General features: G+C 38.1%; 2 protein-coding genes across 4 annotated transcripts in view; both read left to right on the plus strand.

Moving 5' to 3' along the window:
* Positions 1–14,937, plus strand: part of myo15ab (myosin XVAb) — a 68,841-nt gene extending 53,904 nt beyond the window's left edge. Inside the window, exons 53-67 of the mRNA XM_051702266.1 lie at positions 872–990; positions 1,086–1,158; positions 1,274–1,346; positions 1,444–1,517; positions 1,769–1,851; positions 1,940–2,070; positions 4,447–4,541; positions 4,668–4,745; positions 4,820–4,916; positions 5,135–5,295; positions 7,388–7,521; positions 9,764–9,897; positions 10,018–10,151; positions 10,299–10,439; positions 14,836–14,937. Of these exons, the coding sequence (XP_051558226.1) occupies positions 872–990; positions 1,086–1,158; positions 1,274–1,346; positions 1,444–1,517; positions 1,769–1,851; positions 1,940–2,070; positions 4,447–4,541; positions 4,668–4,745; positions 4,820–4,916; positions 5,135–5,295; positions 7,388–7,521; positions 9,764–9,897; positions 10,018–10,151; positions 10,299–10,439; positions 14,836–14,937 (1,629 nt within the window). The remainder of the gene's footprint in view (positions 1–871; positions 991–1,085; positions 1,159–1,273; positions 1,347–1,443; positions 1,518–1,768; positions 1,852–1,939; positions 2,071–4,446; positions 4,542–4,667; positions 4,746–4,819; positions 4,917–5,134; positions 5,296–7,387; positions 7,522–9,763; positions 9,898–10,017; positions 10,152–10,298; positions 10,440–14,835) is intronic.
* Positions 14,938–16,482: 1,545 nt separating this feature from the next.
* On the plus strand, positions 16,483–26,623 carry alkbh5 (alkB homolog 5, RNA demethylase). Of its 3 annotated transcripts, none has more exons than XM_051702835.1 (5): positions 16,483–16,794; positions 18,813–19,558; positions 23,922–24,002; positions 24,114–24,239; positions 24,938–26,623. In XM_051702835.1, the coding sequence occupies exons 2-5, from the start codon at positions 18,882–18,884 to the stop codon at positions 25,128–25,130; spliced, it is 1,077 nt and encodes a 358-aa protein (XP_051558795.1). In that variant the 5' UTR covers positions 16,483–16,794; positions 18,813–18,881; the 3' UTR covers positions 25,131–26,623. The 3 variants fall into 3 exon arrangements, with proteins under 3 accessions (XP_051558795.1, XP_051558796.1, XP_051558797.1); XM_051702836.1 differs by having other exon boundaries at positions 16,483–16,786; XM_051702837.1 differs by having other exon boundaries at positions 16,483–16,660.
* The last annotated feature ends 1,123 nt before the right edge of the window (positions 26,624–27,746 follow it).

The following is a 27,746-nucleotide window of genomic DNA, read 5'->3' on the forward strand; positions in this document are numbered from 1 at the left end:
GGATCCATGCACTCCATTTTCACTGATTAATGTCTCTTTTAATATTCTTTCTATACAGTCAGTTGTTGATCAAAAAGGGGGAAAAAATATTTATTCTAATCACACATAGCAGGATGCTGTAAAGAAACCGTGCTGTCTCATTGATATGCGTTTAACCAAAACACATCAGGTGTTTGCTGAACTGCTGGTTTTCTTAAAGAGACAGTACCATTTTAGCGTCTAGAAAATGCAAATGCCAAATTTAAATACTGGTAAATTGTACAGCTTATTTCAAACAGTGACAGCTCAGATTATTGACATCGTATGAATTGATAGAATGTGGAATTAATACATATTAAAAAGCTTAAATGTAATTATAATAATGATATACACTTTTTACATAATATAAACATATGCCGTTTTACTTTTCCTGGCAGGTTACATCTTTTATACAGTACATTTGTTAATGGTCTGTTTTTGCAATGTTGGAATTACTGTAACTATTAGTTTCTGACTAGTAAATGCCATTCACATCACTCGTAATACAAGTTGAACAGAGTTTTTCATTTCATTGAAAAAAAAAGTATACCATTTACAGTAAGACCTTATATCATTTGCTTCCAATATGCAGCCAATTTTACCCCTGATAAAAAATAAAAACAGATAATATTGGCCATTTTCAATATGGTCACCTACTGTATATATCGTCCCTCTCTAATCCCTAGTAGCTTCTCATTGTAAATCTTTGTGTTATTAAATCTGTGTATATTAAATATGAAATCTAAGTTCATATGGTGTGTATCGTGTTTCTTAGATCTTTTTTTACAATGAGTGTGCACAGCCTTCTGTGATATATTGTGTAATTTCTGTTGTTTTGTGATGATAGTTGGAGTCTGATGGATTTGGTGATTTTGGTAACTCTGAAGTTGAAGGGAATATTCTTTTGGACAGCCAGTACAACATGGTAGAGTTTGCCAAGAAATATTTCAGAATGTCAAATGGAAGCAAGAGGTAAAAGGGGCATCTTTGCTATAATAATACAAAAATAATGCTATATTTATTCATAAATCAGATTAGCTTTTTTTTTTTACATTTTTTGTAATCAGTGACTCCTTCAGAGACAAGTCCAAAAAAGGAAAAGGAACCAAAGACCCTGCAGAGATGGTGAAATTCAGTAAAGTATGTGTATACTTACTCATAAACACCCAAATACACACACACACACACACACACATACACTAAATACAAATAGTATAATGTCCTTATAAAACTAGTGATCTCTCCCTGACTCCAGAACCCTATCCAAGAGTCCCTCATAGACTTCACAGATCCCAACATGAACCGGGTCGCTTCTGAAATTTTCCTTGGTGAGATACGCAAAGATATGCGAAATATTCTGCTTATGGTATTGCATTTTTCTAAGTTAATTTAAGTAAATGTGGATGTATTTCTGTTTGGTTGTAGCCATAATGAAGTTCATGGGAGATCATCCTCTCAGAGGCCAATCAGAGCAGTTTGTGGTTTGCACTTTCCTGAAGGTAAAGCATTTGACCAACTGTACCAATACCTTCCAAGAAACCAGTCCCACTTCTGTGTTGGCAGTTTGATATTTATTTAATGAACTGGGTCAATTTAAAAGTAAAGTTTTAGTTGTATCTAGTGTTTGGTATGGTTTTAATTTTAGATTTTGTTTTAGTCTTTTATGGTGGACTACTTCCAAATGATTTGATTTACAGTACTGTATATGTGAAGTTGTTCATAGGACTGAAATACGTAATTGTTTTTATAGTTAACTGGGGAATATGGACTGATGAAGGATGAGGCATACTGTCAAATCCTCAAACAGATCACAGCCAATACCAGCTCTAAACCGTGAGATACACTTTACTTTTTTGTGTGTGTTTGATATGTGTCTGTGCTGGTGTATATGTGTGTTTCACTATGGTGTGTTGTGTTACAGTGACAGCTGTCAGAAGGGCTGGCGTTTGCTCTACATTCTGACGACGTTTTACCGCTGCTCTGAAGTGCTGAAACCATTCTTACTCAAATTCCTACGAGACATCTGCAGAAGTACAGAAGTTCTTTTTCATGGTAAATATACATAAACACGTTCACTTTTAGTATATATGTACCTGTTTATACATGTAGTATAAAAAAACATACTGTAACTTTCAGTACTCAAAACTCCCTCCCCAGTCCAAAAAGAGCATTTATTGAAACTAAGACCCTGTTTCCACCTGGTATTATGATGCGTCTCAGGTGATCCGATCATAAGTGGTCAGGTGAGACACATGGCTGTTTACACCTGGTCATTTAAATGCGTCTCCTTTGACCACTTGTGTTCGGATTTGTTGGGGAGGGTCTCTGTTTCATGACGACATACATCAGTAACTATGACAGTGTGTTACTGCATGATATTATAGCGCAACAAAGTCAGAAAAGACTAAGAAAGCACGCCGTTTCTCCCAGACGCACAAATGCAAAATGTCAAGCAGAATTATCTGTTATTTTAGTGGATTACAGGAGCTTCAGGTGTTTGTGCTTCTCATCTGTGTTGATATCAGACACACTAAAGAAGATCTGTGAAGCTCTCGTGATTGTGTATGTACAGATGTCAAATTTCTGATCAGACGGTTATTTTCTTTTAAAGTTGCTCGTAACCGGACAAGTTTAAACACTTGTTTTTGCACAGCAGTTGATTGACATGTGAGGGGTGGCGCTTCACTGCTGCCAGGACACATACAGGATGGATTAGCATTTACACCTCAAATGAGATGTGGTCACATGCGTTTTTGACCACATTCGTATGTTTTTTGTGATCCGATCCCAAAACGTTTTAGACCCCGTTTAGACCTGTATTTAGGGTCACCCAAAACGCATCTTAATACCAGGTGGAAATGGGGTCTAAGCTGCCGAAATGACTCGTTCTGAACTTCCACATTTTTTGACATAAAAAAACCCAAAAACTTTTAACACATGACCAGTCACATTTAAATATTATCGATGCCTATATGGTGTAGGCCTGCCCAAGTTTAATTTTAGGGGTCAGTGATTGTAGTTGCAAAAAACTGTAAGACAGGAAAAATTGACAATTATATATATATATACACTATATTGCCAAAAGTATTCGCTCACCCATCCAAATAATTGAATTCAGGTGTTCCAATCACTTCCATGGCCACAGGTGTATAAAATGAAGCACCTAGGCATGCAGACTGCTTCTACAAACATTTGTGAAAGAATGGGCCGCTCTCAGGAGCTCAGTGAATTCCAGCGTGGTACTGTGATAGGATGCCACCTGTGCAACAAGTCCAGTCGTGAAATTTCCTCTCTACTAAATATTCCACAGTCAACTGTCAGTGGTATTATAACAAAGTGGAAGTGATTGGGAATGACAGCAACTCAGCCACGAAGTGGTAGGCCACGTAAAATGACAGAGCGGGGTCAGCGTATGCTGAGGCGCATAGTGCGCAGAGGTCGCCAACTTTCTGCAGAGTCAATCGCTACAGACCTCCAAAGTTCATGTGGCCTTCAGATTAGCTCAAGAGCAGTGCGTAGAGAGCTTCATGGAATGGGTTTCCATGGCCGAGCAGCTGCATCCAAGCCATACATCACCAAGTGCAATGCAAAGCGTCGGATGCAGTGGTGTAAAGCACGCCGCCACTGGACTCTAGAGCAGTGGAGACGCGTTCTCTGGAGTGACGAATCACGCTTCTCCATCTGGCAATCTGATGGACGAGTCTGGGTTTGGCGGATGCCAGGAGAACGGTACTTGTCTGACTGCATTGTGCCAACTGTGAAGTTTGGTGGAGGGGGGATTATGGTGTGGGGTTGTTTTTCAGGAGCTGGGCTTGGCCCCTTAGTTCCAGTGAAATGAACTCTGAATGCTTCAGCATACCAAGAGATTTTGGACAATTCCATGCTCCCAACTTTGTGGGAACAGTTTGGGGATTGCCCCTTCCTGTTCCAACATGACTGCACACTAGTGCACAAAGCAAGGTCCATAAAGACATGGATGAGCGAGTTTGGTGTGGAAGAACTTGACTGGCCTGCACAGAGTCCTGACCTCAACCCGATAGAGCACCTTTGGGATGAATTAGCGCGAAGACTGCGAGCCAGGCCTTCTCGTCCAACATCAGTGTCTGACCTCACAAATGCGCTTCTGGAAGAATGGTCAAAAATTCCCATAAACACACTCCTAAACCTTGTGGAAAGCCTTCCCAGAATAGTTGAAGCTGTTATAGCTGCAAAGGGTGGGCTGACGTCATATTAAACCCTATGGATTAAGAATGGGATGTCACTTAAGTTCATATGCGTCTAAAGACAGATGAGCGAATACTTTTGGCAATATAGTGTATATATAAAAATGTATAAAAAATATATATGTTATGACCCCTTTAAAATAATAACTTCATGAAGCATGATTAGTGAAGCTTGGTCTAATATTAATGATTGTGTAATCTCTAGGAATTGCTAAAGCTTGTGAGCAGAACCTGAGAAAGACCTTTCAGTTTGGAGGCAGGAGTGTTTACCCCAGTAGTATGGAGCTCAAAGCAATTATGGTTAGAAATTATACACACACAGCAACATATATTAAAACATAAAGAATTCACGAGTTTCAAAAGATATGCCCTGATTCTAATATGAATAACTGTGTATAAATAATGGTCTAGCATTTCTGTTTTCAGGCTGGTCGAAGCTCAAAGCGGCAGCTCTTTCTGTTTCCCGGAGGAATTGAGAGACATCTAAAGATCAAAACCTGCAGTGTATGTCTCTTGTGAACTTTTATTTGTATGTTAAAATGGAAGAATGTTTATTTATTTCTGAGTTGTGTGGGCAGGTTGCACTGGACGTCATAGAGGAGTTGTGTTATGAGATGGCGTTACAACGGCTGGAGGCAATGGATGAGTACACTATTTTCATAGTCACCAACAGAGGTACAGATGTCAATATCATGCTATGTTCAGAATGGAATACTAACTACAGTGTTTTGTAAAAAATGTTTTAAGGTTTTGTAGTGAGGGTATTTCATGCAGATAGAAAATGAGCATACTTTGAACAGTATACTGTACATACTGCATGTTACTGTGCCATTTTGAACTTTCACTCCCAACAGTCATCAGGTCTATAACTATGTTTTGGTGATGTGATGCAGGTCAGAATGTGCGGCCCTTAAATAAAAGAGAGTATATTTTGGACATTGCAACGGAGGCGGAGCAAATTGATAGCAACTACAGCTTCTGGTTCAGAAGAGTTATCTGGGCCCATCCTCTGAAGTTCGACAACGAGCTGTGTGTGACCATGCACTATAACCAGGTAAGACAAGAATTCATATTCTCGAGAACATTTCATTTTTCTTCAAATTCATCATAAATAACATCTTAAAGTTAGGATAACGTACTGGGTTGTTTCAAAGGTGATGCGTTCTATCATGTTGAGTCAGAAGTCCTTGTTTATGTAGAAATTGTATTTTAGGCCAAAACATGTTTTTGACTGTTTTGTTTTGTGTTTTATGTTATTTTTATTTTCAGCTTTCAGACCATGTAAATGTTATCACAAAATTCCAGGGTTGGGAGGGTTATTATTAAAATGTATTCACTACAGATTACAGAATACATGCTATAAAATGTAATTTGTTATGTATTCTGTTAGATTACGCAAGATCAGTAATGTAATCTAAATACTTTGGATTACTTCGTCAGCACTGGCAGATTGTTTCACTTGTTTTGACTATAAACAAGTTAACAAGTGAAAAAAAAATCGGCCAGTACAGTAAGACAAAATATACTTATCTGAAAAAAACCTAGACATCTTTTGTGTTGCTTATAAAACAGGGTAAAGTAAATGTATCTTGTTTTAAGGATTTTTAGATAGTTTTACCGAAAAACAACAAAAAAGATTTTTGCAGTCAATTTTTGCCCTAATTTTAAATATCTTAATAGAGAAAAAAGATCATCTAATGTGGATTTTCTTTTTTTTTTTTTTTTGATAGAAAAAAATAATCGTGCCTGATAACAGGTGCATGTAAAATGGCAAGAAATAGTATTTTAGCTTAGCTAAGTGTTCACACGTCAATATACACTGTACCTTTTTTTTTTTACGTGGTGCTGCGGCTATTCTCCGCAGCACCACGCACAACTCACCACACACCCCACCGAGAGCAAACCACATTATAGTGACCACAAGTAGATTACCCCATGTGACTCTACCCTCCCTAGCAACTGGACCGATTTGGTTGCTTAGGAGACCTGTCTGGAGTCACTCAGCACACCCTGGATTCGAACCTGCGACTCCAGGGGTGGTAGTCAGCGTCTTTATTCACTGAGCTTCCCAGGCCCCCGCAATATACAAGGTTACTTACTTCAAAACCCCACAGAGTATACACAATGATCTGATCGTGTAACATCATATCCATCCTTTCATTCATAACGGTGTGAAACCGCACTTTTTCTGCTCGTATGAATGTACAACATCATAAGAAGTGTTTCACCGCCGTCCTTGGATCGCATCATTTATATGTATAAATGTTTTCCATCTGAAAGGACGAAATATTAAATGAAACAAATGACAATAAAATGCAAAGTAATCTCTTCAGTAATCAAAATACTTTTTGAATGTAACTGTATTCTAATTACCAATGATTTAAATTGTAACTGTAGTGGAATACAGTTACTTATATTTTGTATTTTAAATACGGAATTCCGTTACATGTGTTCCGTTACTCCCCAAACCTGCAAAATTCAAACAATATGTTGTTTTGAAGCTTCTTACTTCTTTCGATTCAAACATATGCAGATTAACAAATTTAACTGCAAAATGGATTACTGTGGACTGTAGGCCAATTATCAATACTGGCTCATGTTCAATAATATGAAAATAAACAATATATTATCTTCTAAAGCCGCTTTTTGTATTGTCTTATTAATGCTGTCGTCGTCTGCCACAATAATGTAATGCATTTTAATTATTTTAATTATTGTATTTAGAATATATATTATAATTATTTAATCATTTATTAAATTATTGTTATTTGAGGGCCTTTGTTAGCCAATATTTATATATGCGATTAACTGCAGTTAATCCGATGACATAATCGGCATATCATGTTGTAATAAATTGCATAAAAAAATTTGAATTGATTGACAGCCCTCGTTCTGATTGACTGTGGTTTTGTTGCGTCACGCAATATTCTACTTTCAGTGTGGAAAAAATTACTTGACTCTGGAAACATTGCACCTGCTCAGGACACAATAATAACATAACATTTTTGCTCGTAATTATATATTAATGAAGCATGTATGTGACAATATTAAAGAACATTTGAGCATGTAGATTACATTAAGACACCCTAATTGTAATGTACCTTTGACTATAATTACTTTATAATTATGTGTGTGTGGATTCACAGATTCTACCAGACTACCTGAAGGGTCTGCTGAATGTGGTGCCTCAGGGAAAGATCAGTGAACAGCAGTTCAACCAGTTTGCCAAACTTGCCGCTCTTCAACACAGAGCCAAAGACAGTCTCTACGCACCTACCATGTATGTTTCCTTCAATGCTTCATTGTGTTGTAACTATCAACTATAGATTTGACTTCATTTTCACTATACAAGCAATGTCTAAAAATCATATCTCATGAAACTGAACATACTGAGGTGTTTATTAACCCCTATGAAAGAAAATTCACAATTGGGATCTTTCTAATATCTCAATAGTTTCTTCTAGACAGACACAAATGGAAAATAAATGGAGAATTTTGCTTCAGCCTTCTGGGTCCCAGTTGCAAGAATCCCCTTAAAGGGGTCATGGAATGATTTTATTGGTTAGTTTATAATGTTTTCAAAGTTCTTTTGCACAAAAAAATGGTCAAATATTTGTAAAACATGATCATTTTCCATCCTCATTTTGACCCTCTGTCAGAAACGCTTGGTTTTTATGCTGTTTCTCCTTTTAAAATGTCAAAGTAAACCCCCACTGTTCTGATTAGCTAACGTCATTGCATCAGAAAAACAGTATCGACAACCCCCTGCTGTGTATATTAGTATATATTTTATTTCACTCTGCTTTTTTTACACATAATACAATTATTCAACTCAAAAAATGTTCTTTATCCATTTATGTATTGATTTGATAAGCAGCAGTATAATAATGATACGCTTGGTGTTGGTGTCCTAATCAGAGGTTACTTAGCGATAAATGATGGCTCACTGTTTATTACAAACACACTAATTAATGAAAGGTTAGAAATAAATGGTTTACTTACTGGCATTTGGCATTGCCACATCTTTCAATAAAAGAAAAGCCTGCAGCATATTGTGAGTGATTCACAATAGAGTCCGTTGTAAAATGTGATGGACAATCAAGTAATCGCGCATTGTAGCGATCAGGCACATCATTAAAAATAAACTTAAGCCATTTATTCCTAATGCTGATCCCTCGGCGCAGTTTCTCCACATCAAGGCACACAACTACGTCTGATACTCGACATCCTCACCTCGCAGCAGTAACTTGAGACGTTTTCTCCTTAACAGTACACCCATGACGATGACGCATGTTGTGGGCCGTGTACATGCAAATGAGCAATGTCTCGTGACGTCACGAACGCACAGATTTCAAAACGAGACCTTTCAGCAGGGTGGTAACTATAAATGCTCTTTTTAGACTAAGGAGGAAGTTTTGAGTTCTGAAACTTACAGAATGTTTTTATAGTACAGTTACCTCTTATATGTCAAGCAAAATATGATTCTCCATTTCATGGCCCCTTTAAATTAAGAAAACCTAAGTTATAATTGTAAGTGTATTGTCACTTAGGGTTTTCTTCACTTAAATGGATACATCACCTAAAAATGTAAATTCTCTCATCATTTACTCACCCTCATGCCATCCCAGATGTGTATGATTTTCTTTCTTTTGAAGAACACAAAGATTTTTAGAAGAATGTCTCAGCTCTGTAGGTCCATACAATGCAAGTCAACATGGTCCAACATTTTGAAGCTCAAAAAAGCACACATGAAAGTAATCCATATAACTCCAGTGGTTAAATCCATATCTTCAGAAGTGATATAACAGGTGTAGGTGAGAAACAAGTCCTTTTGTACTATAAATTCTCCTCCCTTCCCAGTAGTTGGTGATATGTACAAAAAATGCAAGTCGCCAAAAACAACAGAACAAAAGGACTTAAATATTGATCTGTTTCTCAACCACATCTATCATATCGCTTCTGAATATATAGATTTAACCTAAGTCTTATGGGTTATTTTTATGCTGCCTTTATATGCTTTTTAAGGCTTCAAAGTTCTGGCCACCATTTACTTGCATTGTATTGAGATATTCTTTCTAAAAAATCTTTGTTTGTGTTCAGCAGAAGAAAGAAAGTCATACACATCTTGGATGGCATGAGGGTGAGTAAGTGATGAGATCATTTTCATTTTTGGGTGAAATATCCCTTTAAGAGGTTTCTTGCAACCAGCTGCTGATTCTTAGGATTCCTCCTGAGAAAACGGTCCCAGTCATCTTACATGTGTCTGCAGTAAACACAAAATTTTACTGAATTACCAAAATCTGCAATCAAAAGTATGTATGTCAGCAATTGTATATTTGTATTTCTCTCAAGAAATGTATTTTATGATAAACATCTGAAACAAAGTGGATACTTGAAAAATAACTGAGAACTCCAAGTCTCCTGCTATAAGAGCAACCAATTAGCACAACATTTCCCTTGGAGATATTTCTTTCACATATATTCCATTTCAGCGTATTGATTCTCTCTCTCTTACTCTATAGTCACGAGTTGACAGAATACATCCCAGTTGAGATCTTTGGCAGACAGGGGCCCCAGAAATGGATGCAACTGGTTGCCCAACATGTACATGCTGTCCAAAGCCTGAACCCTCACCAGGCCAGATCCCAGTTCCTGGGTACTTTATACTCAACAGGCCTTTACCAGTCACATGTCAAAAACCCTAAATCACTATTGATTATTATTATGATCTTTAAGCTCAGTGAATGGTATTTCTAAATGTGCTTGTGTTCTTCAGGATTGGTGTGTGCATTTCCCATGTTTGGATCATCCTTCTTTTACATTCAGAGTAGTAGCAACAATGCCATCTCTGCGCCATGCATCCTCGCTGTCAATCAAAATGGACTGCACTTCTTGCACAAAGACACTCATGTGCGTATTATCTCCACAAACACACACACACACACACATGTCTCCAGAATTATGTACATACAACACATACACCTACTGTACATACACTAGATAAGCAATTTTCCTGCAATTTGTTTTCAGTTCTCCAAATTGATTTTCAATTTGCAGGAGGTGCTGGTGAAGTACCAGCTGAAGCTGGTTCAGTCAGCTCACACACTGCGGCCCAGCGCTGGATCCAGTTACCCTTATGTGGACATCCTGATCGGAGACTTAACCAACCACAGAGTCACACAGTTACAGCTGGAACAGGTAACAGGGCTCGAATTGAGGGAGGATGCGAGGGGATGCCATCCCCCTTGTTGCAAGAAATACCAAAAAGCATCCCCCTTGTTAAACCACCATCCCCCCTTTACATCCCCTTTAAATCAGTCGTGTCATGTATTACTTAGAACTAATCATTCAAGTAAAATATTGAATTTTCTACGTTTGATAAATAACAGAATTTAAATAAGGGTGATTAGCCGGTCAGAATTAGATTTCGAAATGTGTGGGGTTGCCAGATTTCTACAGGTGTAATCCCACAATTAGATCTTGAAACTTGTACAGTTTGGAAATATTCTGCCAGGGTGACGCTTTAAGCCCCTTTCACACTGCCAGCGATTTTGACGCTGCAAGGGACAGGAGACCATTCATTTTCAATGAGAGCTGACGAGGTCCGGCGACACGAGCAACCATTGGCGACAGGATGTGGGCATGTCAAGCCACGAGACAAAGTTGAGAAAAGTTCAGCTTGATGCAAATGCACAGAGATATCATGCAGTGACAGCCAGTGTAGCTTACATCTTCTGTCTCCTGTGAGATGGAGTTATCGTTGTCATCGATTTCACTGTTCTATATCATGTTTCTGTAACAACTTAAATGGATATAATAAAACAGTGATGCATGGAAAACCGTATCAAAAATTGTCGACATACTGAGTGAGTTTGATTGATACATTGAAAGATCAATCTTTGTGTTGATATAATGCATTGATGCAGTTCATAACACTTTCTCGTCTAAAATGCTCATATTTAGCAGCAAGTTAACTGATTCCTTATTAAACTGGATAATGTACCAGAAATTGTCATCAACATTGTTAGTGAGTTTAATGCATACATTAATAGATTGTTCATCTTGTTCATGATAGAATGCATTGAGCACAGCTGTAGTTTATATAAAAGCACACTCCCCTGCAGAATGTTTATTATTAGAGGCAAAACAAATGATTCCTTGTCAAATAAGAATGATATATTTGTTTTACTGGCAATCTAGCTCATCTGTGATCAGATTTTCTGAAGCTATGGCCAGTTGTGCAGCCAACCAATAACGTTAAAACAACAGCAGTAGAAACGGCCACTAGCAAAAAGAAATAGCGACATAAAATCGCCGACAGTGTGAAGGGGACTTTAGTCACGCAATCTGGCAGCCATGAGCCGGATTTCTGAAAACACTGGCAAACAGGTATGTCGGAGTTTAGCGATGGGTTGATTTGTTCTTCCTAGTGTTCACATGAAACTTACGCCACTGAAGGTAATGCAAGTTTTCAAACGTTTTGCGCAATTTCAAAAATGGCCAAGAGAACAGTTCAAGGATATTTTGTGTACAGTTATAACATGTTAAGTCAAACAATTTTCAGGGTTTCGCCCATAAATCGCTTTGTAACGTATGCTGGAACCGCTGACAATGACGAAGACGTGAAGATGAAGAACCCAAGTGCAGTTTATTTACAGATGTGGAATCCCAAAACCTTGACTACAAACGTGAACTTGACTATAAACATACCCATTCAATACTAGACAACTACACAATGGAAAACATGAGGCTTAAATACATGGGGGAAAAAAAAAAAACCAATGAACAAACAGAACTGATAAGATAATTATACAATAAACCAATGAAAACATGACACATGAACATGGAGGGAAAACAGGAATCACCTGACAAGGGAAACAGGAACTAGAATTTCAAAATAAGACATGAATCAACAGAATACCCATGACATACCCCCCCCACTAAGGGGTGGCTCCCGACACCCCAAACAAAACACGTAAAACATGACATAATTCAAAGTTCTGTAGGGAGCGGGGGGGTTGTCTTGAGGTGCGGCGAGAAAGGGCGAGGGGCATGGGACCAGGGCAAAGTCCGTGGGGGGTGAAGCCTTGAGGCTCGAGGGGCGGAGCCATGGAAGGTGGAGCCCGGAGAGTAGCCGAAGACTCGAAGGGCCAGGGTGGAGCCGATGGCAGGGAGAATCAAGGCGGTGCTGGAGGCTCGGAGGAGCAAGGCGGAGCTGAGGGATCGGAAGACTGAGGTGAAGCTGGTGGGACTGAGGACCAAGGTGGAGCCATAGGGAAGGAGGTCCCCGGTGAAGCTGACCGATCGGAGGGACGAGGCGCAGCCAGAGGATCGGAGAGCCAAAGCGGAGCCAGGTGACCGACAGACCAAGGAGGAGCCGGAGGGACGAGGGACCCCGGCACAGCCGACAGGCTGAAGGACCGTAGTGGAGCCGAGGGAACGCCGAGCTGAGGCAATGTCAAGGGACCGACAGGCCAAGGCGAAGTCCAGGGCTCAGAGGGTCCAGGCGGGATCGGAGGGCCGAAAGTTCCCCTTGCCTGCTCAGGAGAACTAAGGGTGGGTATAAGGGTGGGAACCATCTCCAGGTCCCACTGCTCAGGTGTGGCTGTGACGTGGCATGGAGCAGGCTGAGGCGTTGCCATGACGTGGAACTCTGGCTCGATGGCGGCCATGACGTGGAACTCTGGCTCGGCATCCGCCTCCCCTACAGTGAACGGAGAACCAATGAACCATAGGGCGAGGTCGATATATTGAGCCAGGCTGAGGGAACTGCGACCACCAGGCATCAAAAAAGAAATGGACTCATTTAGTCCAAATCTAAAACAGTCTTTGAGGGCAACCTCATTAAAGTCTACCTGGCTGGCTAGACCGCAGAAGTCCTCAACATAGTCCTCCAGGGGACGATTCCCCTGACATAGGCGCAGAAGTAAAACCGCTGGGTTCATGGTTGGTCTAGTATTCTGTAACGTATGCTGGAACTGCTGACAATGATGGCAATGACGAAGACGTGAAGATGAAGAACCCAAGTGCAGTTTATTTACAGATGTGGAATCCCAAAACCTTGACTACAACCGTAAACTAACCGTAAACTAACCGTAAACATGACCTGACTATAAACATTCACATTCAATACTAGACAACTACACAATGGAAAACATGAGGCTTAAATACATGGACATGGGGGAACATAAACCAATGAACAAACAGAACTGATAATAAGATAATTAAACAATAAACCAATGAAAACATGACACATGAACATGGAGGGAAAACAGGAATCACATGACAAGGGAAACAGGGAAACATGACATGAAACAGGAACTAGAATTTCAAAATAAAAGACATGAATCAACAGAATACCCATGACACGCTTTTGTGTGTTGAACAACTTTTTTATTACACTGTTTAAGCATCCTTCATAGAAGCAGCCCAAACTTCCTTTATAGTTATTAGTTATATAATAGTTATTCCTTTATATTATTGTTCTAGTTATTGGAGTAGAAAAGATGCGTGTCTGTGACAGTGGGCGAGCAATCTAGAAAAAACAATTTTCATGATCATAACGTGGATTCTTTTCACAAAATGAATAATAAAATACAATTACAGAGGGTAACAGGTGCATATTATGGCCATGTGTCTTAAGGGTCAATGAAGTGACGCTCATTTTTGTCCTGATCTATTAAATTAAAATGCATAACAAATGCAATTCACACAATCCATTTACTTGAATACATCTCTTCTATGATGAGCATATTTTCAACTTTTGAGTTTAAAGTTATATTGATATTTTAGTGAAAAATGTCATGTGGTGGCTCAGCAGTTAAGGCTCTGGGTTACTGATCAGAAGGTCAGGGGTTCAAGCCCCAGCACTGCCAAGATGCCACTGTTGGGCCCTTGAGCAAGGCCCTTGACCCTATCTGCTCCAGGTGCGCCGTATCATGGCTGACCCTGCACTCTGACCCCAGCTTAGTTGGGATATGTGAAAAAAAGAATTTCACTGTATATGTGCAAAATGTATAATGTGTGATAATTAAATAAAATTAATTAATTAAAAATTAATATTAATTTTGACATTTTTATGAAAAGGCACATTGTGTTCAAGTCATGTGGTGGAACCCTAAGAAAACTCCTTGATATTCTTGACTCAAAAATACATAATATTTATTTTTCAAAAAATGTACCTTGAAAAATGTGTTTGAAAACTTTTTGGAAATTAATGATTAAGTTGTTCATACTCATGTATTCAAGGTTCAAAGAAAGTATTATAATACCTTTTACTTGATGGTTACACCACGTGACAATTTAATGTTTTTCAAAAAAGTATGAAACCAAATTGGACACAAAGATTACATTTCTGAGAACATGACACAAGTGTTTTAAACTAGATTGTTTAAAGATTTCTAATTTTAACACCTTGGACATCCTTATTTGTCAATGACCCATAAGTAAAAGATTCTTTATCAACACCATCCCGCTTGATATTTTTTTATAAATCGACCACGGGGTCACACACTTAACATATGAGAAAACCATGTATGATGAATATAAATGAATGATTTACTGTGATGTAACACTATGATGATGTTGTTTTTAGGGTCTGGAGCTTTGTCGAGTTATTGCCATGCATATTGAGAACATGCTCTCTGTACGAGAGAAGAGGCTGACGCTGCCACCCAGTGAAATTACCATGCTGTAACAAACCCTCATACAAATACACAGTCTGTTAATTGATTCATTTATCCTTTAATTGATTTTCTTATAATTAAACCAGACCTCTTAATGCAATATTTGCACTAATTTGTATGTGTTTGTTCACATTTTATGTATAGATGACATGCAATGAATGAAAAGCATTATTTTTGTACTGGATGCATAGTATTTATACACATGCATTGTAATTACTTTTCTTTTGTGCAACAAATCATGTCATGCAAAATTGCTTTTAGACAGATATATTAAGTAAAAAATGTTTTAATGATACATTTTTAAAATACTGTGTAATCTATCTATCTATCTATATATATATATATATATATACATATACACACACACACACACACACACACACACACACAGTTGTTGCACACATACTGTAATTTAGAAATGTTACTCAGGAGAAAATGAAATAAATTTAATGTTTGTCACTATTTTCACTTGTGCATTCTCACAAACAGCTTGACAAAATGAAATGGTAGTTTTTCAAAGTAAAGAAATATTTTTTTCACTGAAACTTTGTATATTTAGCTCTTAGTTAACACATGGGACCTAGAGTCATTAAATTCAATTTTTATTATTATTTTTTTACAGTTCTCTTAATAAATGTATTGTTTGAAGCTTGAGTTAATCGTCCTTCTCTTACTGTCACAATATTTAAAATAATAATAAAAAAAAAAAAAAAAAAAACCAGGAATATGAAGATTACCTCAATACTGTCTACAATTCTAAGATATTTGGATCAAATTAATGAAAACCCTTAAAAGATTTGATAAAGGTAAGGTCAAAATACAACCTATTAAGCCTCTTCATTTTAGCCTATTCACTTGTAATTCCTCTTAATATGAAATATTGAATATTTTGAACATATATAAGATGTAAGGTGTTCTTGTGAACTGAGATCTGGGCAGTTAAAAAATGAAATGAATGCATTAAAGGAATGTTCAATACAAGTTTTAACTTGTTACTTTAACAAAACAAAAAACAAAAATTGGCCCCCATTTACTTCTATTGTAAGTGCCTAACTGGAACCCAGATTTTTATTTATTTATTTATTTTATTTTATTTTATTTGTTTATTTTGATTTTTTTGTGGTAATCTATATTATCACACAAATGCTGTTGATTGAGCGTAACTTGTAATGATCCCGGAATATTCCTTTGACAAGGAGTAAATAGTGAGAACAGATTAAACATTGGCTTGCGCATTTTTATTTGTATCTAGATGCACACTATTATTATTAAAAGCAACATTTGGAAATATAATCAATCAATTTAAAAAAAAAAATCAATAAAATATAATGGATACCATTTAACAATAATTGTGTTTTGACCCTATGGAATGTGAGAAAAATACACTTGTAGGCTACATTTAATTATTGATCCATTTAATTATTTCCTGTTGAGTGCTTTGGTCCTCTATAACATACATACAACATAAAGTAATCGTTATAATTTTTCTAAACTACTGACATCCTGTCCGCGTCGCTGATTGGCTGTCACAACTGCGTGCTACGCGCTGGACATGTTGCACATGCGCAGTTCTCTAGCTCTCCAGTTTTGGACGCGCGAGTTTATCTTATCTTCACGGCTCTTTGCAATCTTGCTGCAGCATTAAAGTCACCGTTTGTGGGATTTATGGAAATAGACTGATCAACGCACCAGATGCAATGGCCTAAAGGCTTGCGAATCAAACAATATGCTGATGTAAGCCTGTGTGTAAAGGAAGCTCGAGGTGTCGTAGCTGTGCTACGTGCTAATGTTATGGGACAGAACTGCAGGGAACGCCGCCGCCCGTGATTGACTGCCGACTTGGAACATTCCGTTATAAATGTAATAAGGTTGGTTGGGAAATGAAGTAGTACGTGCTTTATTTTGTTTAATTTTGCCCGTTTGTCGCAAAGGAAACGATGGCCGACAGAGCGCGAGCTGCGCAGCGTGTCTTTGGTCATGTCACGCACGACTTCGGTGACCGACACTAGTAAAACATGGTGACCTGAAGTTAATTCAGCTTAATAGGAACATTTGCAGACTTGGGTCTTGACGATAGCGTCCGAAATCATTTTATTATTATGGTAGTATGCTTGATTTGAGTAGCTTGGTTTATACCATGATACTGTTTGAAAACTGTATTCAGATACCATACAGTATTGACCAAAACATTGTATTACCATGGTAATATGCTTGATTTAAACCTCTGTATTGTTTTTTGTCAACTTAATTTCTGCACAACAGAGCATCACAGCATAAATGAAAACATTGATGAAAACGTTTATTCAGTACAATAAAACTCTTGCCTGTGAGATATTGGTTCAAAATAATAATAATAGCAAATATAGCTGCAAGCAGCAATTAAAAGGGTTCAACAATTTAAGGGCCTTTGAGAACCAATATAAAAGATATTAAGTAATAATAAGACAGTCTGTTAGCACCTAAAATAGAGAAATGGCCTTTCAACTTTCCTGACTGTTATAGTGCCACCTATTGTATTATTATAAATTTTGCACACTTCTGCAGAATCACATGTCCCATATATGTAGTAAATTTACGATGGTTTATTAATGCAATAGCGCCTACACATGGCCAATTTTTTTCCACATTTGCCGCCGGTCCAGAGACACATTTCATTCTTGTCTAATAGCTGCTGAAAATTGATTGATCGATGGCGGCCATGTTTTTCAAGTTTACTGCAACTATCCTCATAGACCTTGATGGCACCTTGGACAAAGACACCTCACGCAAAATTTCAATTTGATCAGACCAAGGGTTCCATAGTTAGAGGTATTTTTATGTTTGTAATTGTTATAGCGCTACTAAGAGGTAGAATCGCGCAAATTTCTCATGTTTCCTCAGATTGACCCCATGCATAAGTGTCCCAATTTTGGTGAAAATATCTCATTCCATTCAAAAGTTATAACCATTTAAGTAAAAGTGGCCACACCCACTTCGTATGTTTTGGCGTACCATTGCGAGTTCAAACCTTTTTTATGATTATTAATAATGGGACTCCAGATCAGGTGAACGGTCTAGGACTAGTTTGAAATAGTCATTTTTGCAAAAAATCCAAAATATCTGCCAGTGTGATTATTAAAGCGCAAAATGCTGCCATCTAATTGTGTAAATGTCTCTAGTCTGCAAGTCAGTCAGACAGCATGCAAGTACTGCGGAAACGCTGGTATCAAGACATCTTTTTCCTTTTAGTATCAACTTTGTAATGAAGTACCAATACTTTTGAAGTCCCTACTTTGTTGCATTATGCCAATGGTCCAAAAAAAATTAAAAGTAAAAAAAAAAAACATTTTATGTTATTTAAAGTTGAAGTGCCTATAAACCCAGAAGTAAAAAAATATCTTCGTTTCTTTTTAGATTCTGGTTCAGAACAAACTTCCCTTTTTGTATCCCAATTTTTAAGGCCCTATATTTGGTTTATCCCAGAGATATGAGGCTCCTGATGTTGCTGCATTCTTAAATTGTTCAATTTTACCCATTTTCAATTTTCAGAAACCAAATGTGGGTTGCAAATAATGTTAAAACTAGTCATTTACTTTTATGTATTCACATAAAAACAATCATGTCAAAATCTCAGAGAGTAGAAATACACTTAACATTACCATTGTTTCATGTCTTAAAAACATGGTGCTTTTTGCTAAAGTTTTGTTAGTGTATACTTACACTAAAGTGTGGTGAGGGTAATCCGATGAGATACCAAAGTATTTACATGGTACTTAAAAAGTACAATTGTATTAGTGTCAAAAATACATTGTATTACCGTGATACCATGTCTTAAACATGAGAATAACATGTTAAATTTAAATTAATGAATGTACACTCTTGCTCACTGCTTTGATCTCTCTTTTAGTGGCTATACAGCTGATGACATCACGCACTAATAACATCTGACAGTAAATTTGAGACTTGGGTCTTGAAAATGGCCGGTTTTACAGATCTGCGGGAGAAGCTGAAGTCGATGACACCACACAGGGACAAAGTTTTCGAGCACAGCAATGGCGAGAAACGCAAGTACCGTGAGTCGGATGATGACGAGAGTGGTGAGTATGAGGAGCGGCGGGAAGCGGAGGCCCGCAAAGTGAAGAGTGGCATAAAGCAAGCAAGTATCTTCACGGCAGAGGAATGTGCTCAGATTGAGGCGAAGATCGACGAAGTGGTTGCCAAGGCAGACAAGGGGCTTTACCGGGAGCACACAGTGGACCGGGCGCCCCTGCGGAACAAGTACTTCTTCGGGGAGGGCTACACGTACGGCTCGCAGCTGGAGAAGCGCGGCCCTGGCCAGGAGCGCTTGTACTCCAAAGGCGAGGTGGATGAGATCCCGGACTGGGTGTATGAGATGGTGATCAATCGTCTTGTCTCACAAAGTGTCATACCGGAGGGCTTTGTTAATAGCGCCGTGATCAATGACTACCAACCTGGGGGATGCATCGTGTCCCACGTTGATCCCATCCACATCTTCGAGCGGCCAATCGTGACGGTATCATTCTTTAGTGACAGCGCGCTCTGCTTCGGCTGCAAGTTCCAGTTCAAGCCTATCCGCGTGTCCGAGCCAGTGCTTCACCTGCCTGTGAGGCGTGGCAGTGCCACTTTACTCAGGTGTGTTTACTTTGGAGTGTGCTCACCATAGTTGCATCTTAAGCAGACATTTAAAGGAATGTCCTGGGTTAAGCATTAAACTCAACTGTCAGCATTTGTGGCATAATGCTGAATACCACAAAAAACTATTTCAACTCTTCACTCGTTTATTTAAAAAATACAATAAAATTCATGGTTACAGTAAGCCACAATGGAAGTGAATAAGGCCAGTCCATAAATATTAAAATACACACTGTTTGAAAAGTATAGCCACAAGACGCAAACATTATACATGTTATCATGATTTTATTGGGATAAAATTTAGGGTTGGGCGATCTTCTCCATAGTCTGATCGCCAATACCAGATATGATTGTGGGGGGTTGGCGGGGACGTTCAAACCGACGAACACCATTATGGTTGGACGCTAGGTGGTACTAAGGGGTAATTTTCATTAAGCAGGGTTAGGGTTAAGCCTACACAATAAAGCAAGACACCTTGATTTCACCTTGAGGTGAATGTGTTTTTGTATTATTTTATGTTTTAATCACAGATGTATAGGCTGCAGAATTGTGGTCACAATGAACTGCTCTGTAGAAATAAATCAAAGTCAAACCTGCTTTCACCACCTGAGCTGAGATGTCTGAGGTCATTTGCAGCACTCATAGACGATACTGTTCTTGCAACAAAAAAAAAATTCAGAAGACAGAAACAAAGAAAGAGTGAGAACCATTTACATGCGCTTGTTCCAAGAGACTGCACGCTGCAAACAGCATGTCATACATGTGCATAGACAGCTTTTCTGTCATCTGTTATACCTTAATAATATAATCAAGTGTGTTTCTTCAAGCGTGTCTGTGTGCTGCGGGGCAAATTATTTGTAATATTAATTTGATGATAAAAATAGCCTAATAATAATAATAATTTAATACATTATTAATAAAAAAGCTTCATCGTCTTGATGATCTCGTATCAGTTCTGCTATAATGTGGTCAACTTTGTAACATTGATTAAACCCTGACTTCATCTCTGTGGCAGTCCTTTACAAACAGTGTATTTTAAACCTTAAACTCTAGGGCATTTTTGGGCTGCCGCCTGCAATTTTTCATACTCAAATTTAAAAGCTCCTCATTTACACATACTGCAGATTAATTGCTAAAATTAGTCTAATTTTTTAGAACCCCCCCCCCCCCATAAATAATATGGTATATGTTTATAATCTTATGAACAAAGTTTATAAATATATACAGCTCTAGAAAAAATTAAGAGACCACTGCAAAATGATCAGTTTCTCTTGATTTGCTATTTATAGATATGCGTTTGAGTAAAATTAACATTTTGGTTTTGTTCTTTAAAGTACTGACAACATTTATTAGCAGAAAATGACAGCTGGTCAAAATAAGCATAGGAGTGTTGTTCTGCTGGAAAAACCAATCCTAAGAGTTGGAGAACATTGTCAAAGCAGAAGGAAGCAAGCTTTCTTCCAGGTTAACCTTATACATGGCTTGATTCATGTGCCCTTCACAAGCTGCCCGATTCCAGCCTTGCTGAAGCACCCCCAGATCATCACTGGTCCTCCACCTAGTCATCTAATGGTTAGACGGAGACCTGGAGAGGCCTACCAGCCACAGTGTCTCGCACTGACTGTGAAGTTTGGTGGAGGATCGGTGATGATCTGGGGATGCTTCAGCAAGGTTGGAATTGGGCAGATTGTCTTTGTGAAGGACGCAAGGTCAATCAAGGTGTGGATAGAGGACCACCAGATCAAGACCCTGTCATGGCCAGCCCAATCTCCAGACCTGAAACCAATTGAAAACCTCTGGAATGTGATCAAGAGGAAGATGGCTGGCGGCAAGCCATCAAACAAAGCCGAGCTGCTTGAATTTGTGCCAGGAGTGGCGTAAAGTTACCCAACAGCAATGTGAAAGATTGGTAGAGAGCATGCCAAGACGCATGAAAGCTTTGACTGGAAATCAGGGTTATACCACCAAATATTGATTTCTGAACTCTAAGTTAAAACATTGGTATTGTGCCGTTTAAAAAAGAATATGAACTTGTATTCTTTGCATTATTCGAGGTCTGAAAACACTGCTTCTTTTTTGTTATTTTGACCAGTTGTCATTTTCTGCAAATAAATGCTCTAATGATATTTTTATTTGGAATTTGGGAGAAATGTTGTCAGGAGTTTATAGAATAAACAAAAATTTTCATTTTACTCAAACACATACCTATAAATAGTAAATCCAGAGAAACTGCTAATTTTGCAGTGGTCTCTTAATTTTTTTCCAGAGCTGTATATATATTTTTGTTGTTGTTGTCCTAACTTTGTAAGCATGTAATTCTGGTCCTGTTTATTTTATCTCCCTTCAAAAAGTCTTGTTTCATTCCATTAGATGAAAATAATTTTTCTCTATCACCTTCCATCACAAAATGCCTATCTGAAATGTAGATGGCTCTCTAACGCATTTCATCCCTCACAGATGTGCTCGTCCATAGACATTCAGTCTAATTTTCAGTTCATGCACCACCTCCATTGTTTCATGAATTATCTTAGCCTCTGTGTGGACTAGATGCTCAATCAAGGTGTTATTATAAAGCTAAGATCCTCCCCTTTGTGATGATGTATAACATTTTATCAATAATAGTCAATAACATAATTTTTGGCTACTTGGGGCTTACAGCAGCAGTGATCAGCACATAGAGACATTTGTATTTGATGTCTCTCTGAAGATTTACTATGGTACAGTCATGGTATCAAATAGTAATACTGAAGTTCATATACCTTCCCAGGGTACTTCCAAGAATACCATGGTACTTCCATGCTGCATGTCATTTATGGTACTTTTGTTACCTTATACCAGGGGTGTCAAACTCGGTTCCTGGAGGGCCACAGTCCAGCAGAGTTTAGCTCCAACCCTAATTAAACACACCTGAAGCAGCTAATCAAGGTCTTCAGGAGTGCTTGAAGATTACAAGGAGGCATTTTGGAACAGGGCTGGAACTAAACTCTGCAGGGCTGCGGCCCTCCAGGAACTGAGTTTGACACCCCTGCCTTATACCATGTTATTAACGTGGTACTTTTGAGAATGCCATGGTATTACCATCATGGTTGTGTCCAAAAACCCATTGTATTATAGTACCATGTCCAAACAAACATGAAAATAACATGGTGCTTTTTGTAATGAATATAAATGTGCACTGCCTGGCCAAAAAAAAAAGTCACATACATAATATTTAATTGGACTGCCTTTAGCTTTGATTACGGTGTGCATTCGTCGTGGCATTGTTTCGACAACCATATGCAATGTCACAACAGTTATTTTCATCCAGAGTTGCCATTAATTTTTAGCCGAGATCTTGTATCGATGACCGGTGAGTCGAACCATTCTGTAAAGTCTTCTCCAGCACATCCCAAAGACTTTCAATGGGGTTAAGGTCAGAACTCTGTGGTGGCCAATTCATGTGTGAAAATTATTCCTCGTGCTCCCTTAACCACTCTTTCACAATTTAATTTGAGCCTGATGAATCCTGGCATTGTCATCCTGACATATGCCCGTACCGTCAGGGAAGAAAAAATCCATTGATGGGATAACCTGGTCATTCAGTACATTCAGGTAGCTGACTTCATTTTATTGCCGCATAATGTTGCTGAGCCTAGACCTGACCAATTGAACCAACCCCAGATCATAAAGCTGCCTCCAGAGGCTTGTACAGTGGGGACTACGCATGACGGGTGCATCACTTCATGCACTTCCCTTCTGACCCTGCCCATTGCTTTGGAATAGGGTAAATCTGAACTCATCAGACCACATGACCTTTTTCCATTGCTCCACAGTCCAATCTTTATGTTACCTAGCAAATTGAAGTAGTTTTTTCCAATTAGCCTCCCTAACAAGTGGTTATCTTGTGGCCACACAGCTGTTTAGTCCTGTAAGTTCTGGTCACATTGTGCATGTGGAAATGTTCTTACTTTCATGATCACGATCATTCAAGATTTGTTTCCGACCACATTTCTTCTACGAAGCTGACGGTTCATCACTATCCTTCCAGGTTTTAATAGTGCGTTGGACAGTTCTTAACCCAAGTCCAGTGATTTCAGCAATCACCTTAGTTGTTTTCTTTGCTTGATGCAGGCCAATAATATGCGCCTTCTGAAACACAGTAACATCTTTTCCACGACCAAGGGATACGTCTTCCAACATGGTTGTTTAAGAAATGAGAAGCTACACACTGCATCAGTTAGGGTTAAAAGAATTGTTGCCAGCTGAAACTTATTAATCACTGCAATAATGACGATCTTTTTTTTTTTTTTTTTGGCAAGGCAGTGGAGTTAAATAATTAATGTACATTCTTGCGCATACTCACTGCTTTTGAATTCTCTTTCAGTGGCTATGCAGCTGATGACATCACACATTGCATTCGCCCACAGGATATTAAAGAGAGAAGAGCTGTCATCATTCTGAGAAAGTGAGTTCTTTTTGTTTTGAATCTGAGTTGTTTTTGAAAGGTGTGAAAGTGTGGTATTCTGGGGGTGTACGGATGTGTTATATCTGGTGTTTTGATGTTTTTTTATTGTAGAACAAGACCGGATGCCCCTCGTTTGGACTCAAATTCACTGAACCCTTCCATCCATTCTTCTGAGAGACGACACATACTCAAAGCCAAACGCTCACACAGGAAGGCTGACCCCGATGCTGCACACAGGTACTTTTAAAGGCTGTCATACCACACCATTATGTTAAATGTGCACAAGTCATTTAAAAAAATTCAAATGAATAGTAGACCGATATTCCGGTTTTACAGATAAATCAGAGCCGATAGTTGCTTTTTAGAACTATTGGTTATCAGCAAAAATGTATGCAGAATGTTGTCTATTAGGCCTTGTGTATTTTGGGTTTGTTTATAGTTAAAAGTCCTACATTATGCAGCAAACCTTCGTTTATTCTGGTTAAAAAATAAGCGGTATCTGGCTGACTTTTATAGCCTCTGTCTGTGTCAGTCAAACTAAGGAAAGGCTTAAGAATTTTTTTTTTAACATGCTATAAACATAAATACAAAAAAAAAAAAAAAAAACTATCGGCAGATCAATCGGTTTTTGGCCTTTTCCACCACCTTAGTTAATGTATTGGTATCGGCAAAATCCACTATCAGTAAAACTCTAATGAATAGTATTTTTGACAGAAGTTTAAGATGACGTACACTCCCATGAGATGAAGACTCCAGTCATATCAGTGACTTAGAATAGGCTGTTTTATTCTACTTAAGTTGGTTCTCTCCCATGGTGGCCTAGCCAACATATTGAGATCACAGCCGAATATTTCTAATTTTATCTTATTAACACTATTTTACAGAATATACCACTGATATTAACACAGAATAAATTAATCATTCCTCTTTCTCAGGCCTCGTGTATTAGAGATGGACAAAGAGCTGCAGAGGCGTTCCCTATCCTCACGACAGAGACGACACGGTGACGCCAGTTCAGAAAACTCCTGGAGGAGAGCCGAAGAGAGAGATCCAGGCTCACGCTACACACACTCGCATCACAAACATGACCACACCCCTGCACGACGAGTCAAAATGAGACGTCACTGAAGCACTCGCAGTCAGAACTCAACAGTTATCCCCTCCGACACATTTAAAGTTGCTTTGGGGATTGAAAGCGATTGGAGTGACTCAGTTAAAGAGATGCTTCCAGTGTGGGTGGTCTCAAAGACATTATATGGAGGCTGCAGGACGTTGTGCTTTACCATCTATCTATTCAGACAAAATTTAAAAAATGCTACTTTAAGATCCACTATATTTTGTTGTGTGTTTAAAAGAAGTGTAATGGAATAAGTGGAATAAAAGACATCTAAACCAAATAGTGGAGTTCAATCACAGTTTACCAATAGCCAATTCTTAAAGGAATAGCTTACCTGAAAATCAAGTTTACATACGCTACTGAATAATTTTTAGGCTTCTCTGACTTAGCAGGTTGGTTTAAAGCACAAAGCTCAAATAACACTATTAAATAAAAATTGTGTAAATTTGTTGATTTTCTCAAAGATAGATTTATGAACTGCTCTTTTGAGTTAAAATGGGTGAAAAGGGGAATTTTTGCTTTGAGTTGATTCCGTTCTGTCATTCAGTGCATAACATACTAGTACCTTTCTGGTGCAGGCCAGCAAATCATTTTAGGCATCACTAGTGACAAACCTTAAAAGCCATGCAATCAAAAGCAAGAGGCAATGTAAAAATGCAAATTAATTTTATAATTTTATCGCATAACAGATCTGATGGAAAACATAAGAACCCCTTAACAACGTATATTAGCCACTACTTGCCCATTGCTATAAAATTCATGGAATTGTCATGGTAATTGGTGTTTTGATGGAGTTGATCTTTGGTTTTATTATTTCTGCAGAAAACAGTGTTTAAAAAAAAAAAAAAATCAGTAATGCAAACTTTACAGCTGTCATTCAAAACCTGTATATGGCCATCATAATGGCAACATATGCTTTATTTATTCTGCTCATATATTGTTTCTAAGGTTGAAATGAAGTGAATATAGATTGTGTTTTTCCATCTTCCATTAGGATAATAGGTTTATAAGAAAATGTAGCAGACTACATGCAGCATTTTCCTATTATCCACGTAAATATACAGTCTGCAGTTTATAAAGGTTTTCACTTTAATGACATGAATATTTTTGTATTAAAGATTTATAGCCCTGAAAAATATGGGGCGCAGTTTGTTCAAATAGACTGCATAAAGTATTTAAAGAGATGTTCTGTTCTCACTTTGGAAAAATTTTTTTCTAGTTTTAAGAAAATGTAGTTCATGCACATCTGTTGTGTTGTTTTGTTATAACTTTAATACCAAAAATCTCACCCAAAATTCACCTTACTTTAAATGATTCATTACTGTGTGACATTTCAGTTTGCTTTAGTTTCTTGTCCATTAATAGGGGGTATGAATATCCTACAATTAGCAGTCATTTCCCCACACAAGTTTATTTTTTAATATTTATTTAGCTTCCCATCTGATTTTAATAAATTATACCCTGCACTGTTTGATTCAGATTGAAAATAAATCAAAAAATGTTAGCCTTTAGTGTGGGTGGTTATCTGTGCTGCTTTACAGTATATCACATTAACATATTGGACAGTTCACCTAAAATATTAACATAATGAACAAACACAATATGTTTTAATAACACAAATGATTGTATTGTTCCTGTACATATTGAATGCATCATTCACACATTCTCAGTGTAGGTTGGAAAAAGTAAATGAACCCCTAGGCTAATGATATCAACAAAAGCTAATTAGAGTCAGGAGATGGCGGAGATGGCATACCTGGCATCCAGTTAACGAAATGAGATTGGAGGTGTGGGTTAGAGCTACTTTGACTTATAAAAAGCACTTCAAAATTTTGAGTTTGCTATTTACAAGAAGCATCTGCTGACGTAGACCATGCCTTGCAAAAAATAGATCTCAGAAGAACTTCGATAAAGAATTTTTGCTCTGCATAAAGCTGGAAAGGATTACAAATGTTATCTCATAGAACTTAGATATTCATCTGTCCACAGTTAGACAAATGTCTTTAAATGGAGATGATTTAGCACTGTGGCTACTCTCCCTAGAAGTGGCTACCAGCCAAAATGCCTCAAAGGACACACCGCAGAATGCTCAATGAGGTAAAAAAGAACCCTAGAGTGACAGCTAAAGACTTGAAGGAATCATAGGAACTGGTTATTATCTCTGTTCATGAGTCTTCTATATGGAAAACATGAAACAGGCATGGTGTCCGTGGCAGGACACCACGAAAGAAGACGCTGCTTTCCAACAAAAACATGTATGCCAAAAGACTACCTTGACACTCCACAATGCTACTAAGAAACATTTTTGTGGACTGATGAAACTAAGGTTGAGTTGTTTGGGAAGAACACGCAGCACTACATATGGTGTAAAAAGGGTACAGCATACCAACATGAAAACATCATCCCAAATGTGAAGTGTGGTATAGGGAGCACCATGATTTGGGTCTGCTTTGCTGCTTCAGGGCCTGGACCACTTGCCATCATCGAGGGTAAAATGAATTCCAAAGTTTATCGTGATATCCTACAGGATCATTTCAGCAGAAGCTCAGTAGAAGTTGGGTGATGCCGCAGGACAATGACCCTAAAGATCGAAGTAAATCCATTACAGAATGGCTTAAAAAAAAAAA

The sequence above is a fragment of the Myxocyprinus asiaticus genome, chromosome 7 (assembly GCF_019703515.2).
Source record: "Myxocyprinus asiaticus isolate MX2 ecotype Aquarium Trade chromosome 7, UBuf_Myxa_2, whole genome shotgun sequence".
In the NCBI taxonomy this organism is placed as follows: domain Eukaryota; kingdom Metazoa; phylum Chordata; class Actinopteri; order Cypriniformes; family Catostomidae; genus Myxocyprinus; species Myxocyprinus asiaticus.

Excerpts from the sequence above, each read along its gene's own strand:
- alkbh5 (XM_051702835.1), top strand. The coding sequence starts at position 18,882 with ATGGCCGGTTTTACAGATCTGCGGGAGAAGCTGAAGTCGATGACACCA. Across the intron at positions 19,559-23,921 it reads GGCAGTGCCACTTTACTCAG|TGGCTATGCAGCTGATGACA; the intron begins GTGTGTTTACTT and ends ATTCTCTTTCAG. Across the intron at positions 24,003-24,113 it reads GCTGTCATCATTCTGAGAAA|AACAAGACCGGATGCCCCTC; the intron begins GTGAGTTCTTTT and ends TTTTTATTGTAG.